This window comes from Passer montanus, unplaced genomic scaffold (assembly GCF_014805655.1).
Source record: "Passer montanus isolate IOZ18808 unplaced genomic scaffold, ASM1480565v1 scaffold38, whole genome shotgun sequence".
Classification (NCBI taxonomy): Eukaryota; Metazoa; Chordata; class Aves; order Passeriformes; family Passeridae; genus Passer; species Passer montanus.
Genome location: NW_024368596.1, coordinates 4,429,130 through 4,443,293, shown reverse-complemented (window position 1 = coordinate 4,443,293; position 14,164 = coordinate 4,429,130). Strand labels below are relative to the sequence as shown.

General features: G+C 41.5%; 1 protein-coding gene across 7 annotated transcripts in view; it reads left to right on the top strand.

Annotated features, from left to right (window-relative positions):
* COL4A5 (collagen type IV alpha 5 chain) overlaps nucleotides 1-11,130 on the top strand; it is a 72,877-nt gene extending 61,747 nt beyond the window's left edge. For 4 of the 7 annotated variants that reach the window (XM_039717573.1, XM_039717572.1, XM_039717577.1 and 1 more), the window contains 12 exons: nucleotides 910-918; nucleotides 3,167-3,175; nucleotides 4,618-4,751; nucleotides 5,105-5,177; nucleotides 5,326-5,397; nucleotides 5,749-5,877; nucleotides 6,171-6,269; nucleotides 6,386-6,598; nucleotides 6,920-7,097; nucleotides 7,639-7,753; nucleotides 8,025-8,197; nucleotides 9,665-11,130. In XM_039717573.1, the coding sequence (XP_039573507.1) occupies nucleotides 910-918; nucleotides 3,167-3,175; nucleotides 4,618-4,751; nucleotides 5,105-5,177; nucleotides 5,326-5,397; nucleotides 5,749-5,877; nucleotides 6,171-6,269; nucleotides 6,386-6,598; nucleotides 6,920-7,097; nucleotides 7,639-7,753; nucleotides 8,025-8,197; nucleotides 9,665-9,746 (1,286 nt within the window). In that variant the 3' untranslated portion in view covers nucleotides 9,747-11,130. The remainder of the gene's footprint in view (nucleotides 1-909; nucleotides 919-3,166; nucleotides 3,176-4,617; nucleotides 4,752-5,104; nucleotides 5,178-5,325; nucleotides 5,398-5,748; nucleotides 5,878-6,170; nucleotides 6,270-6,385; nucleotides 6,599-6,919; nucleotides 7,098-7,638; nucleotides 7,754-8,024; nucleotides 8,198-9,664) is intronic. The other 3 variants (XM_039717576.1, XM_039717575.1, XM_039717574.1) reach the window with 2 other exon arrangements.
* The last annotated feature ends 3,034 nt before the right edge of the window (nucleotides 11,131-14,164 follow it).

Genomic DNA, 14,164 nt, shown 5'->3' with positions numbered 1-14,164 from the left:
TTTAAAAGTACACCAGGCTAAGCAACCTCTGAGGTGCAATAGAAGTACCAACTGAGATCTCTGCTCTGCTGTAGCATTGGGGTTTTATGGAGCTGCTCATCTGTTCATTTAGACTTCCCTGTCTAAATCAAGCATTTACTGATTCTGATCAGCTGGGAAGGTGGAGCAATGGTGGGACTCATTTTGTGCAGGTTTATGAGCAGGGGAAACAACCAGTGAGGTTCTGCTCAGCCATGTTCTCTCCTTTTCTCTTTCTTTCTCTTATTTCCATTTTTGTTGCATGCAATGTATAAAGTGAAGCATTTGTTTTGCTCAGTTATGTGTGAACTAATGTGGATAAACCAAACTATTATTGCAGTTCTGGTACAATCAGCACTCCAGCCTTTTGTTTCCGATGATAACAGAGTCTATTGTTGGAATGCTGATTTTGTAACATTTCAACATAAGGCAGTTACTCATAAAAGCAGCTGTGTGGCTGTCAAATTACCCCTTCTAGGGACAGAAATAAAACCAGAAGCTGTTTGCATGTACTGTTTGTTGTTGACTTCTGGGTATATTCTAAGATTAGTAAAAGAGATGAAGTCAAACATGATGTAGCTCTCTGACTCCAGCTGAGTTACCCCTAAAATAAACATTGATAGATGGTGTTGGCATAGATTTATTAATTCATTATAAAATCAAGCCAATTTCCAGGGCAACAGAACACTGCTGTTACTCCACATGTCTGTTTTCCTTGCTATGAATAATAATAGTTTGGTGTTTTGCACACTGTATGTAAAGCAATATTGAGCTAAATCTATAAAGAAAGGTTTAGTTGAATATGTTAGTTTGTTGATATTTCTAACAATTTTGATGTTTTTCCCCTTGTTCTAATGATGACCTTGGTGAATTCTGACCCCCTACTCCCAGGTCCCTCAGGTTAGCCCCGTAACTCCAAAATAATAACTTTGCATGAAAATGAATGTATTATTTTTGTAGTATCTAAATGTAGATATGCAGAGTCATGTTTCAGACATACCTTTTAATTTGTGGTGGGAAAAAATTTGGCTTTCAGCCATCTCATCCACGTTGTTGTGGGACTGACATTGGAAGGACACAGTTGCTCTGCCCATGGTGAAAGACTATGTGAGTGTAGATTTGCAAGGCTTTTATAAAGTGTCCCCAGCTGTGAAACTTGTTTTTAGCTTTTTTTTTCCCCCTCAGTGCAGTTGGAAACAATATATTCTGATTTTCAGCTTTTTTTAAAAAAGCACACTGCACTGTCCTTGCATGACTTGCTGCATAATTGTGTGTTGCAGCTTGGGCAAGTGACAGTAGCAATTTTTGTAGCACCTGCTACTGTTGATTTTGGACACTCTCAAGTGACTTAAACAAATTAGATGCTTCTTTTATACCAACAGTATCGGTAGGAAAATTTATATAGACTAACAGTGATACTTTAGATTCCCAATTTAGAGCATTTCAAGTTTTCAGTGCAGAGAAATCCTTATTTCCATTGTTTCACTTCACTAGCCCATTTAGAGGAAATGAGGAAAGTTCTTCCTTCCACAAATATTTAATGAAAATAAAGCTCACAGCCATGTCCTCCCTGGCACTAGGGCAGTGGGACAGAATTGGTGAGACATTTCTTGTAACCTTAGTGTATCAGCATGGAGCCCAAACTGGCACTTAGGAAGATTTTAACATCTGTGTCTAGACTGAAAATGACTTGGTATATCTATTTAATAATAATGATGTCTTTAGGTTTTGCTATGATGACTTTCAGGCAGCAAAGAACTGTCATGAAAATTTAATAAAGGAATATATTTTAGTTTTCAGGCTGCTGTCCTAAGCACCACAAGGTAGCAAATTTGGTAGCCTCTGATGTTTGAATCCTATCTTTATGCAGCCATGTCAAAAAAAGGAAATGTGGCTTTACCTTTTAATTTAACTGTGGTCATTCAAGCAGTGACCACACTTTCAAAGAGAGCTGCCATCATGGGGTACTGAGAGGAACTGAGCAATTGCATCAAGTTTTGTTCCACCCTGTGTCTGTGATCAGCCAGAATTCAGTGATGAACATGTGTAGGATTGATTTATAAATCATAGCAAAACTTACCTATCAGTGAAATATAGTTTATAAGTACTTAACAGTAACAATGAAATGTCCATGTCATTATTTTTAACAACTGTATTACAGTTAGTATTTAAGATAACTTATCAAATATGTAAGAAATAGTGCTGTGAGGTAAATCTGTGTATATATTGTAGTTTTTAGCTGACAATTGCATGGTGATGTTATATTTAAATCATTTCACTGACATGAAATATGCAAGTGGCAAAAAGGAGCTAAAATATATATTAACTTAAGCTGGTTGTCCCTACAATGCTCCTATCTTTTGAGAGAGGACATTTAAATCATTTTTCTAAGGATGTTATCATGTGCCATTCTCCATACAACCTTGAGCAGGTAAATTAGCATCTTGAAATATTTTTATCAAGACAAAATAATGCCAACAGTAAAGACAACAAATTCTAAATTTGCAAGTCCTGCTGTGTTTTTGCTTACAGCATTTGCAGCCCTGTTGATCCATGTCAATCCTGCTTACGGTTTCAAAGTGGGCATAAGCCTACTTTTCAGTCCTGGAATTGTATTCACAGGTAGTTGAGGCTCATACCTGATTAGTGGTGATAAGTCCTTCTTTTAGTTACACTTCCCTTCTTCCCAAAGCAGAATTTTGCACAGGAGTGAGCTGTAATTCACAATTTACCTATTTGCCAAGCTCTGGGCCCTGCGAGGCTGAGTATTGTCAGTGAAATGGTTGCATAGTCCAAACCCTGTTGTGAGTAGGACTAACATTTATAGGCCTTAGCTGTAATGTTAAAGCAATAATACTTTCTCTAGTGAAGCTTTAAGTTTGCTGTTAAATGAAGTGTCAAATTAGTTTCAGTGGAGCCTAGTCACAATAACTAGTATCTGAAAATACCTGTTTGTGTATTCATGTGTGGTTTTATGCATGCATGTGGATTATACTGTAAATACAAAATATGCTGGTGAAAGGGGGTGTTGTGTAGTGTATATGCTGTCATCTGTACTATTTCTAACTAGTAATCTTGTTTTGTACTGTGTGATGTCTGACCCTTCTAACATCGATCATTGGGCTTTGGTGAACTCTGATCCTTCCAGGGCCTCCAGGTTAGACTCTTAACTCGGGCAATTTGTTTTACTGCATTGCACTTGATGTAAGAGAAACAGATGTTTTCCTGTAATTCTGTGATTGTCTTTTTAAGGGCTGTGGTTACTCTGCAGACCGTATGTGTTTGATTAGCATGCCCCAGATGGTAACCTGGTATTATTTTGCATGTGTACAGTACCAGACCAGTATGAAAGAGCAAAACAAACACAAAAAATCCTTGCATGATGGGATGTTTTCTGTAGCTGAAACTGCTACAGGATATGTGTGAAATCTGGTAAAAAACTGCTGTTGATTTAAAAGGGGAAGGAATCCTACACTCAAATTTGCATGCAGAAATACAAATCATCAAATTTATCCATTGGGTATAGAGTGTGAAGATGTCAAAGGAGATGTCAAGTTATTCAAGGTCACAGGAGGACTGAATATCCAGCACACTGATAAATATTGTTAGATTTGTACTACAGGAGAGAATGTCATAGCAATGTCCTGCAAAAAAATCCTTTTGTTAATCCAGTTATGAGATCTAACTTGTAAAATGTTATTAGCTGTTGCTGCATTAACTTATGGTTTATTTTGCCACAAATTAATACCGGTTAAGTTCCATTTAGATGGTGGGACAAAGGTGGAGGTCTCATCTTTGAGTTCTCCAGAAATTGAAGTTTCTTTTATACCCACTGCTTTGTTTTGAATTAATCTGGCTGTAACAAAGGCAAAATATTTAAAGACCAGCCCAGTTTCTCTGTTAGATTTACACAGTGTAAGTCTACTAAAGATTAAAAATAATCACTTTGAGGGAGAGTCATTCAACATAAGGAAGTTTCTGCAACTCAGGTTATGTAGGCAAGGCAAAATGACAAGCTCCCTGCTGCCCAGCAGTCAGGAGACAGCACACGTGTGCTCCTTAATAGGCATGTCAAAAAAGAAAGCAGCACTACAGTGTTTACACTGCACTGTGCTAGTGTTGAGACTGGCTTACAAAAGGAATTCAGGCTGTTAAGAGGCACTTAAGACATGGTGAATGTAATGCAGGTCAGCAGAGGGGATATTTGTACCATCTAATTTTGGGTTTCTTGGCTCCTGGTGAAGGCACTGGTCTGGTCACCAGTGAGCTGCCAATGCAGGTGAGCTGCCTTGTGGAAAGACCTGCTTCAGCAGCTAGATAAGGGGCCTTGGTTCCTGGCTTGGGTAGTGCAAATAATTCCTCTTGTTTTAGTTTACCCTGAGTTTAGCACTGAAATAGAGCTGGGAAGTTAAGCCAAAATACCTTTTTTTTTTTAAACACTGAAGGCACAAGCTTGGGGGAAATCCTGAGTTTAGCACTGAAATAGAGCTGGGAAGTTAAGCCAAAATACCTTTTTCTTTTTTTTAACACTGAAGGCACAAGCTTGGGGGAAACGAATGATATATACTGATGTGTGCATATTTGTTCTGCAATGTTAAGGTCCACCAGGCCCAGAAGGTCCACGAGGGCCACCAGGCAGTGGAGGACTTAAAGGGGAAAAAGGGAACCCAGGTCCACCTGGTCCACCTGGCCTGACTGGTCCAAAGGGAGATCAAGGACCACCTGGACGCCAGGTAGGACAAGAAATGGGGTTTTCCCTTCGTTAGTATTTAAATCCAGTAAAAATTGAATATATTTGGGTGGAACATGCAGTTTAACATAATGAAAGCCAAAATGTGGTAGCTAACACCCTGTCTTGTAGCAAGGAAGAGGATTTTTCCTGAGCTATCCCCCAGTATCAAGGCAGGATGTCCCTGCTGTATTCCCATGGGGGCTGGAGCTGTCCATGTGTTCCCACTCCCCTGCAGCCCCCCTGGGCTCAGCCCTGCACAGCCCCCAGTGTGCTGTGCTGTTCCCAGCCACCTGTTCCATTCTGCTTCTGTGGAACTGCTGAGATGAGGGAATAACATGAGGCTCTTCTCTTCAGGGGGATCCTGGGCGTCCAGGTCTGAATGGAATGAAAGGTGACCCCGGGGTTCCAGGCGTTCCAGGATTCCCAGGTATTTCACTGGCTATTCCCAGGTATTTAACCAGCACTTTGAGCAAAACCTCCAGACACAGTAACAGCCTGTTTAGGCCATTCCTGCAGCAGACTTTGTAGAACAGCATGTTCTTTCACTGGGTAACTGTGTGAATTTGATGTTTCAGGTATGAAGGGTCCCACTGGACCTGCAGGACCCGCCGGCCTCACGGGCAGCCAGGGACTGCCAGGCCCACCAGGTAGGAGTCCTGGGTAGTGCCACTGTCACTTTTGCTCCCTCTCAGTAGAATTTGTTACATAGATGAGTTGGTCTCAAGCAGCAGTCAAAGTAAAGTGGGCAAGATCTTCAACATAATTCCAACCTGTACTTTAACCCCTACAAAAGTAATTCTAATATGCTCTATACTCTGTATCCAGTCTATATGGATTAACTCCTCTGAGGGGTCACCAAGAGTACTTTTTTGTCCTATATATACGCTTATTCTTTCTTGCAATGATGGAGCTCTTGGCTTCTGATTTTGAAATAAAGAAACTGTTTCTAATGCTGTCTTCCACCTTGGTTTATTTAATACCAATCTTCCTTCTCTCAGGTCCCCCAGGTTTACCAGGTACCATTGGACGAAGCATTGTTGTCAAAGGTGATCCTGGTTCCCCAGGTCCTCCAGGACAGCCTGGGTCCAAAGGGCCACCTGGATTGCCAGGGCCACAGGGATTGCCAGGTACGATCCAAGGGGGCTGCAGGGGACGTGACCAGAAATGTGTCTGAGTGCAGGTGGCAGTGGCAGTGCCAGTGACATGGCACAGGCTGCAGAGATGAGCTACTGAACTCAGCAAGGGGCAAGAGAGAAATACAGGTTAACAGATAAACACAGGATTCCACCACACACATCTGGTTTAATGGGCTGTTCTTCTCGTGTCAAAAAGAAGCAACAGATGAGTCACTGACAACTTGAAGATTTCTGTAGTGAGATTTGAAGAGCTTTTATTTCAGTTATGCTTTTGTGTGTTCTAGGTCCAATTGGTCTTCCTGGTGACCCAGGGAGAGATGGACTTCCTGGATTTGATGGTCCAGCAGGACGAAAAGGAGAGAGAGGACTCCCAGGCCAGCCAGGTAGGGTGCTGATGCTGTGAGGACTCACTGGAAAAAGACTCTTCCAGAGCTGTGTTGGTCCTAAAAGAGCAAGCAAAGGTGTTAATCAACACTGTGTTGTTTCTCTATGTGAACAGGTTCACGAGGAATACAAGGACCTCCTGGCCCTGATGGCTTACAAGGCCCACCAGGTCCTCCTGGAACAGCTTCTGTTGCTCACGGATTCCTTATAACTCGGCACAGCCAGACCAGGGATACACCACTATGTCCACAGGGAACATCAAGAATATATGATGGATTCTCTCTTCTATATGTGCAAGGAAATGAGAGAGCACATGGCCAGGATTTGGGTGAGAAATTCTGTATGCTCTCCTTAAGAAGAAATGTGTTGTAGCTGCTTCTTTGAATGCTTGGGTTCTCTGAAGACACAGCAGTCTTGGAGAATTCTAGATGAGGGTGGGGATTGCATGCTAAGATTGCTGTCTCCAGAGGATGTACATTGTAATTCTGGATGAAGAAATGTAAACCAAAATGGAGAAGTGAAGTTTCTGATAGCACTTGCTGTGCACTCACAGGAGGGAGAGGAAGGATCCACAAGTACTGCTCTCAAAGAATTGCTATAAAAAGCAACGAAGTGAAAACTTTGCTGTCTTATGTGTCTTACTCTGTAGGTACTGCTGGGAGCTGTCTTAGACGTTTCAGCACCATGCCCTTCATGTTCTGCAACATCAACAATGTTTGTAACTTTGCATCAAGGAATGACTACTCCTACTGGCTGTCAACCCCCGAGTCGATGCCGATGAGCATGGAGCCACTGACGGGGCAGAGCATTCAGCCGTTCATTAGCCGGTGAGGCAAAGCGGGCCAGCAGGTCTCTTTTGGTGTCTGCAGAAATTGTACATCTTACCCAGGTGTTTCCAACATGCAGGTTGGGTATTAAGAGATGAATCTGTCATGTTTTGTTTTGGGAGAGACTAGAAAAGTAGTTTGTTTTAAAGTATTCGTTGTCTGCAGAGGTTCATCTCCCTGCAGTAGTGACAAGAAGAGGCTGTAGAGCTTTTCTCAAACAAGCAGCCTCTGTAGTCAGCAGTGTGAGATCACTGTGGACAGGAAAGAGAACATGGAAGCCATTGTCTCTAAATTAAGGCACTTACCTGGGTACTTTGAGCTTCCAGTTTTTGTTTCAGGAACTGCTTCAGTATTTTACCCAATGTAGTGAAAATACAGACAGATTTGAGCTCCAAAATACTGTTATTGTAGTTACAAATTATGTGAGGATTAGAAGTCTAGGCAAATTTTGTTCCCTTTTTTCAGTGTAAGAATTCTTAATAAAACGTACTGCTATTATATTTTAACATCATGTGTTTCTCTGGTATTCCCCTGTGTCCAGATGTGTTGTGTGTGAAGCTCCTGCTATGGTGATAGCTGTCCACAGCCAGACCATTCAGATCCCCTCATGTCCTCCAGGCTGGGACTCCCTCTGGATTGGTTACTCTTTCATGATGGTAAGAACTGCCTGCTACTCCAGAAGCAGCTACTGCCTGCCCACCTGTGTCCTCAGCTGCTTTAGGACACTGATAAGAACTGCAAGGGTTGTCATTTTACCTTCAGCCACTAACCAAGGTAGCCAGGACTGGCAGTGCACAGATCCCAGCGTCACTGACGTTTATGGAGGTGTCTGCCAAGAATGAACAGTGACTTTTCAGTAGCTGACTGCCGTGCTATTAAGTTTTTAACACCTAAGATCCTTGTTTGTGTCCTTCTTTCCTCCACTAGCACACGAGTGCTGGGGCAGAGGGCTCTGGACAGGCCTTGGCATCGCCGGGATCCTGTCTGGAGGAATTCCGCTCGGCACCGTTCATCGAATGCCACGGCCGGGGCACCTGTAATTATTATGCCAATTCATACAGTTTCTGGCTGGCAACTGTAGAGGTGTCAGAAATGTTCAGGTAAGAAAACCTGTTTCTTGTCTATTGCTTTATTCCAGAATGAATGCTTTTGAAACTCAATTTATTCCAAAGATCAAAAGATATTTGTTTATAGGGATATAGGGAAATAATTTAGCTTGTTTTCCCCCTCACAACCAGTTTTTCAAGTGTTTCTTTGGTAAGCCTTTAATATTATGTGAAAACTTGCTAGGGCACATTCTGTTTTGCAAGGAGCCAGATTCTTTTTGTGTCAACTCTCATTCACATTTTGTTGTAGTACCTCCTCTGAAAGTAGTCCTACTGTGTTTACTATATTTGGAACCCAAAAGAACAAGTTTCATTTTTTTCTTGCCAAACCTTTCAATAAACTTGAATATTTGGAAAGGTGGTTCACAGATACACAAGGCATAGGAGTGAAGGGCAAGATCAACTCTACTTAAACCTTTTAAGGCAAAGGTTCATATGACTTGTTTTGAAAAATCTTATATGAAGACAGTTTCCTACCCTCCATGGCCAGCATTTTTATCCACACTTTGCAGAAGGAAACAGGATGGTATTTTGGCTGCAAGGAAGCCAGTGGCCATTGTGTCCTCAGCTTCTCTGCAGTAGCATTTCAGCTGGAGTCTCTCAGCTCCTCGAACTTTTTCCCTTTCAAGTTGAGTAGCAAATCATTTCTTCACTCAAGAATCATCTCTTTTCATAGAATAAATAGCTACTGCCCTGTTTGTGTGCTGATAAAAAACTCTTAATATTTCCACTGCCACCTAACTGAAAAGTGTAGCTTTGTGTCACAGGGCTGGCACTATGCTCTGAGCAATGGAGGCCCCTAAATTGGTTTTGTGTAACACCTACAATCATGGTAATTGACATGATAATTGAGTTTTCTGGGAAGTTAATAATTGGTAATTCACCAGTGAAAACTTCCTGTTAGTAACTGCCACCTTGAGATTTGTCTCTACTGTTTTGTTCCTCCCATTAAAACAACTTCCTTCTTCATTCTGTTTTTCAAATAAACCTCAGTATGTGACTTGTGTACACACACATTACACTAATTGCATTAATCTCCCATCTTGTTACTCTTTCAAAATGAAAATAAATTATTTGGTAAAGCCACCACTTAAATACAGCTCTGACTGTAGCAGTACTTTTGGTGTGTTGTTAAAGTACCCTTCAACTAAAGGCCAGAAATAGACCTCAGATACAGTCTTAAATGGACACAATTCACCTTCCCCTCAGGCTGTGTTTGTGCTCCATCATCTGCCAGACTGAAACAGGTGCTTGGCATACCTTGGGGACACTGACACAACTGAGCATCTGCCACCTGGTGCTGGCATCAGACAGAATGATCCCTCTTTGAATCTTGAATTTGAGAGTTTTACTTTCCCTGCTCACATACTTAAGCTTTATATGAAATGATGAAATCAGTACAAGTTGAACTGTAAACAAAGAAAAACCTAATGCACCCTTTCCTTTGTGTCTGTCAACCAGCAAACCTCAGTCTGAGACACTGAAAGCTGGAGACTTGAGGACACGGATTAGTCGTTGTCAAGTTTGCATGAAGAAGACGTAACATCTTGGAGAATGTTTTATGAAACAGTTGAAAATTCCTAAGATGCACTGTCTTCCAGCTGCAACAATGGTGCTACTGTGCAGAAAGAAAAGAAAAAAATCCAAACTGTTTTAACCATGCAAATTCAAGTGTACCTCACTCATGTGCCAAACTAAGGGTTGTTCAGTACGTATTTGACAACGGGACTAAGATGAAAGAATTGACCTCTTGGAAACAGAAAAGAACACTCGAGGTTCACAAAGGATCAGAAGATGAATTTTTTCATTTCTCTCCCTGTACCAAAATGGCACCTTTTTGATCAACCAAGAGAATCGAGAACACGACGCACTGAGTATGTTTAAAATAACAAGACTGCAGTTTTGAAAAACATTTTTCATGGTGCTACTAACCCTACTGTATTTTTAATATGAAATTTTAAGCTTATTTCTCTTTGTAAGTAATGAAATGTGTATATTGTGTAAACACCTTTTTAATCTAAACTTTCAGTCATCTAGAAACAAGCCAGACTGATATAAAAATCCTTATGTCTAAAATTAAAAGATAAGACAGTATTTTATTATGAAACTTGTGGTACAGAGAGAATTTACCCCTCTTATGCAAATTTATTCATTTAATTTTTCATTTCCTTCCTCAGTTGCCAACCTGATATATTTGGGGAATGCACAATTATTCTGAAGTAATTTTGATCAGGGTTTTAAATGTTGTACACCATACTAGCAATGGTTTTATTTGTGCTTAGAAAACCCAATCCACTTGAAAAGGGTTTTTTTATCTTGTGAAAATATGTGAAATTATTAGCCATATTCTATATCCTCCTTTTAAGAATACAAGTCACATTCACATTTTAGTAATCAGTTTGGTTTAACCAAACCTGTCCTTTGGGAATATCCAGTTACCAAAGCATTTAGCGTGATGCTTACATGAAACTTCAGCTCTGAAGTGGTGTCATGTGTTTTATCCAAAATAGTATACACACTAAGAAACCTTCTGAATAAAATAAAGCATAAGCTGGTGGAAACCTTCCTATTTACAAATTTATCTTTTAATCTTATGTGAATTTATACACATCCACAATGTATTCACAGTATACAGCAACTCCTGTGTATGTATAGTTCACATAAGGCCTTGAAAGATGGTGCATGCAGTCTTTCTGATGTCAGTTTGTAAGAACCCTCCTGTGTATGTCTAAAGAGTGTCACTACTTGTGCAATAGCTGAAAAGTGATCACTTTTGTATGCATGACTGTTCAGCTTCTATGGTCAGAGCGTTTCATTTACCCTCGTGTATAAACAGCTCCCTGACAATGCAGGACTCTGTCAAGTGACAATATTTTCATATTTTCATTGTATATTGCCACCTCGACTATCAATACAACCTAATTGTGGATTAACGTACTGCTCTATACAGGTGATGTCTATTTGTTTATTGAGTACTGTTAAGTAATTTATCTGCTAATGGCTGTTCTTACCTTCCAGTTATCCCTGTAAACACAGAGCATCCAACATCTCCTTGTTTTACACATTGACAAAAGACATAGGACTAGTGACTAAGCAGGTGGCAGTGATATACAATAAGACTGGTGCTGATTTCTAGCTTTCAACTAAGTATGAAACTGAAGTTCTTTAGGTTAAAGTGCAAAATAATAATAGCTTTGTCTTTTTTCCATTAGCTGCAGTTATATCTGTTGGTAGAGAGTGGGAATTCAGCAATGTGTATCTTTCAGCTCAGTTTAGTTTGGTTTGCTGATGCACGTAGTAATAAACTGAACCTGCTGCTACCTCCAAGTCAGGAACTTGTTACCAAAGCTGAAATAAAATAGTAAGTCTCTTCATGTAAACACAAGCCCTTATCTTGCTGCTGGCTCTGCAGAAGTCTAAAATGAACATACCAACCAATCCCTAGCCCTAAACCAGCAGCAAAATGGATGCTAAGACCAAGGAGCTCTCAAAGGAAAGGGCTCTCCCATGCTTCCCTACCAACACCCCATCTTGTGTTTACCAACACAAAGGGTTCAGATGTGGGAACGTGGAATAGAGTGGACCATGTTTAGTAAACCAGTGCATAACTGGTGCTTCTTTGTAAGATCTGTGCTTCTCTTGCAGCAGGTAAAACCAAGACAGGAGATCCTATTCCAGGCTAAGGTACAGAGCACCCAGACCTGCTGGTCTTGTGGCAGCTCCAGGGCCCCAAGCTGTGAGATCACCAGAGAAAAGTGAAGTATGTAAAGCAGCTTGTGCCAGCTCTGTTTTCTGTTCTGGCCCTGACCTGGACAGGAGTCCTGAACCTTAATGAGCTTCAGGCACAGAATTCCAAAGGGGAATTTTACTAAGAGAAAAGTGGTCTAGACATGAAGGAACATCTTTTAGTTTGAGATCTGCAGCAGAGATTCAAGAGATGTTGGGTTAATTCTCACCACACCTCCTGTGCCTTAGAGCAGGTAAATCACTTGACCTGTGTTGGATCGGAGTTACTGATCTATAAAAGAAAACACGGTTATTATTCTCTTCTGCTTCTTGATGCTTAGACTGTAAGCTCCTTGGGGCAGAGACATTGAGGGGGCTCAAATGTTGGTTGGGGCCTCTAGGTGCTATCCATCACTATATAAACATTAAACTACAGGTAAAAGTTTGTGTTTGCAGCTTCATTATTAAAAAAGGAAAACACTGCTTTGGCCATTGGATCCTTAAAATAGTTTTCAACAATGCCTAAACACAGTGCAGCTGTGGACACCATTGCAGCTCCAGTTAGGGCTCTTTTCCTGATGTCTGGTATGTTTTTGTAAGTTTTTATTCTCATAACTAATCACACAGATTTGGGCTGCTTTAGTTAGTCTCAGCAGGCACCTGGCAGGTCGGAGCTGTTGGGGACATGCTGCAGCCACTCGAGGGCACCGTGTGGCTTTGGCAGCAGCTGTGACAGGTCTGGCCCTGCCTGCAGGAGGGAGGGCTGAGAAAAGCTCTGCAGGAGGGGGATCCTCACCCTTCCTTGCCCACTGCACAGGCCCAGTTCTTGTAAGCTGCTGCAGGTGGGGCACTGTAAATTGCAACCAGAATGATGAGTGAAAAAGTGCAATTTTTTCAACAGGAATACTAGTTTTAATCCTAAACCCAGGATTTAGTAATCTTGTGCCTAGGCTGGATTTACACTGTTCTAGTGTTAAAAACACATTCTGCTTTAGGCAGACACTTCAGTCCCCCTAGAAATCCTATTAAAAGAGGAAAAAGCTTCCTTCAACATCTCATTAATTTCTAGGGTGGGATTTAAACTTCTTAAGCACTTTTGCACAACCTCAACCGAAATGAGCATACAGGGCAGTGCAGCAGCACTTCTGTACCCTAAACTAGATGTCACACACAAGTGTTGTGCTGCAGAAGCTCTGAAGTCTGCAGCATTTTGTCCTCTGCTGTGTAAGTCAACTCCTCTCTAGTGACCATTTCCAACAGACGTGCAGGAAGGATCTGTATTAAAAAGTAGTTCCTGAAGTCTGCAGCATTTTGTCCTCTGCTGTGTAAGTCAATTCTTCTCTAGTTACCATTTCCAACAGAGGGTGCAGGAAGGATCTGTATTAAAAAGTGGTTTTGCAACTTGAAAAAAGCAACATACTGATTTTGCAAGCAAAAAGTGCTCAAGTTCTAAAATCTGATGTTCTGCAAATATTTTCTATATACTTTGATACCCAGCTGCAGTACTTTTGTAGTCATCTTGCTGCCTGAACTGTCCTGCTGAGAGCAGCATTATATGTTTTCAACAGGTCCTTCCCAGAAAAGTTATGCTTGGATAACAGAGCACTGCTAGACACACAATACTTCTGCTGCCATGGCTACTTCCACTAGAAGCACAAGCTGAAAACTGCACAAGAGACTGCAATAATTTAGTCTTTCCAGGTTAGTCCAGTGAAAAAAAGCAGGACACTTGCTAATGGGATAGAGACGCAGTGGTTAGCTCAGGGGAGCAGTAAGTGTTCTACATTTAAAATGTAGGGTAAGTATCTAGAACTCCCAGGCTTTGGAAAGAAAGATTATTAACTCTACCCCTTTGCAGCAGACAGGTGAGCACTGCCTGAGGACAGCCTCAGCCAAGGTGACAGCACCTGGTCAGCACTGACAGCTGCTGTCCCTACAAAGGCTCTCTGCCCTGGCTGCAGCACAGGACGGGGGCTGAGGCTGCTCTGCCAGCAGCAGCTTTGGTGCCTGCTGGGCTCTTGCCTCCCACTCAGTCAGGCTGTAACCATACTGCTGCTTTGAAAAGTTGGAAATCAACTCAGAAGGAAACCAGAGTAACCAAACTTGGTGTGTTTCTTTAGCAAAAGGGGATGAGGGGGGAAAGTTTCTATCTTTCAGACATGCACAGCAAGCTCAGAGCTGTTCTCTCCAGGACATGCTGCTCCACAGCTCTGCATGGATAAAGGAGGGGAGAAA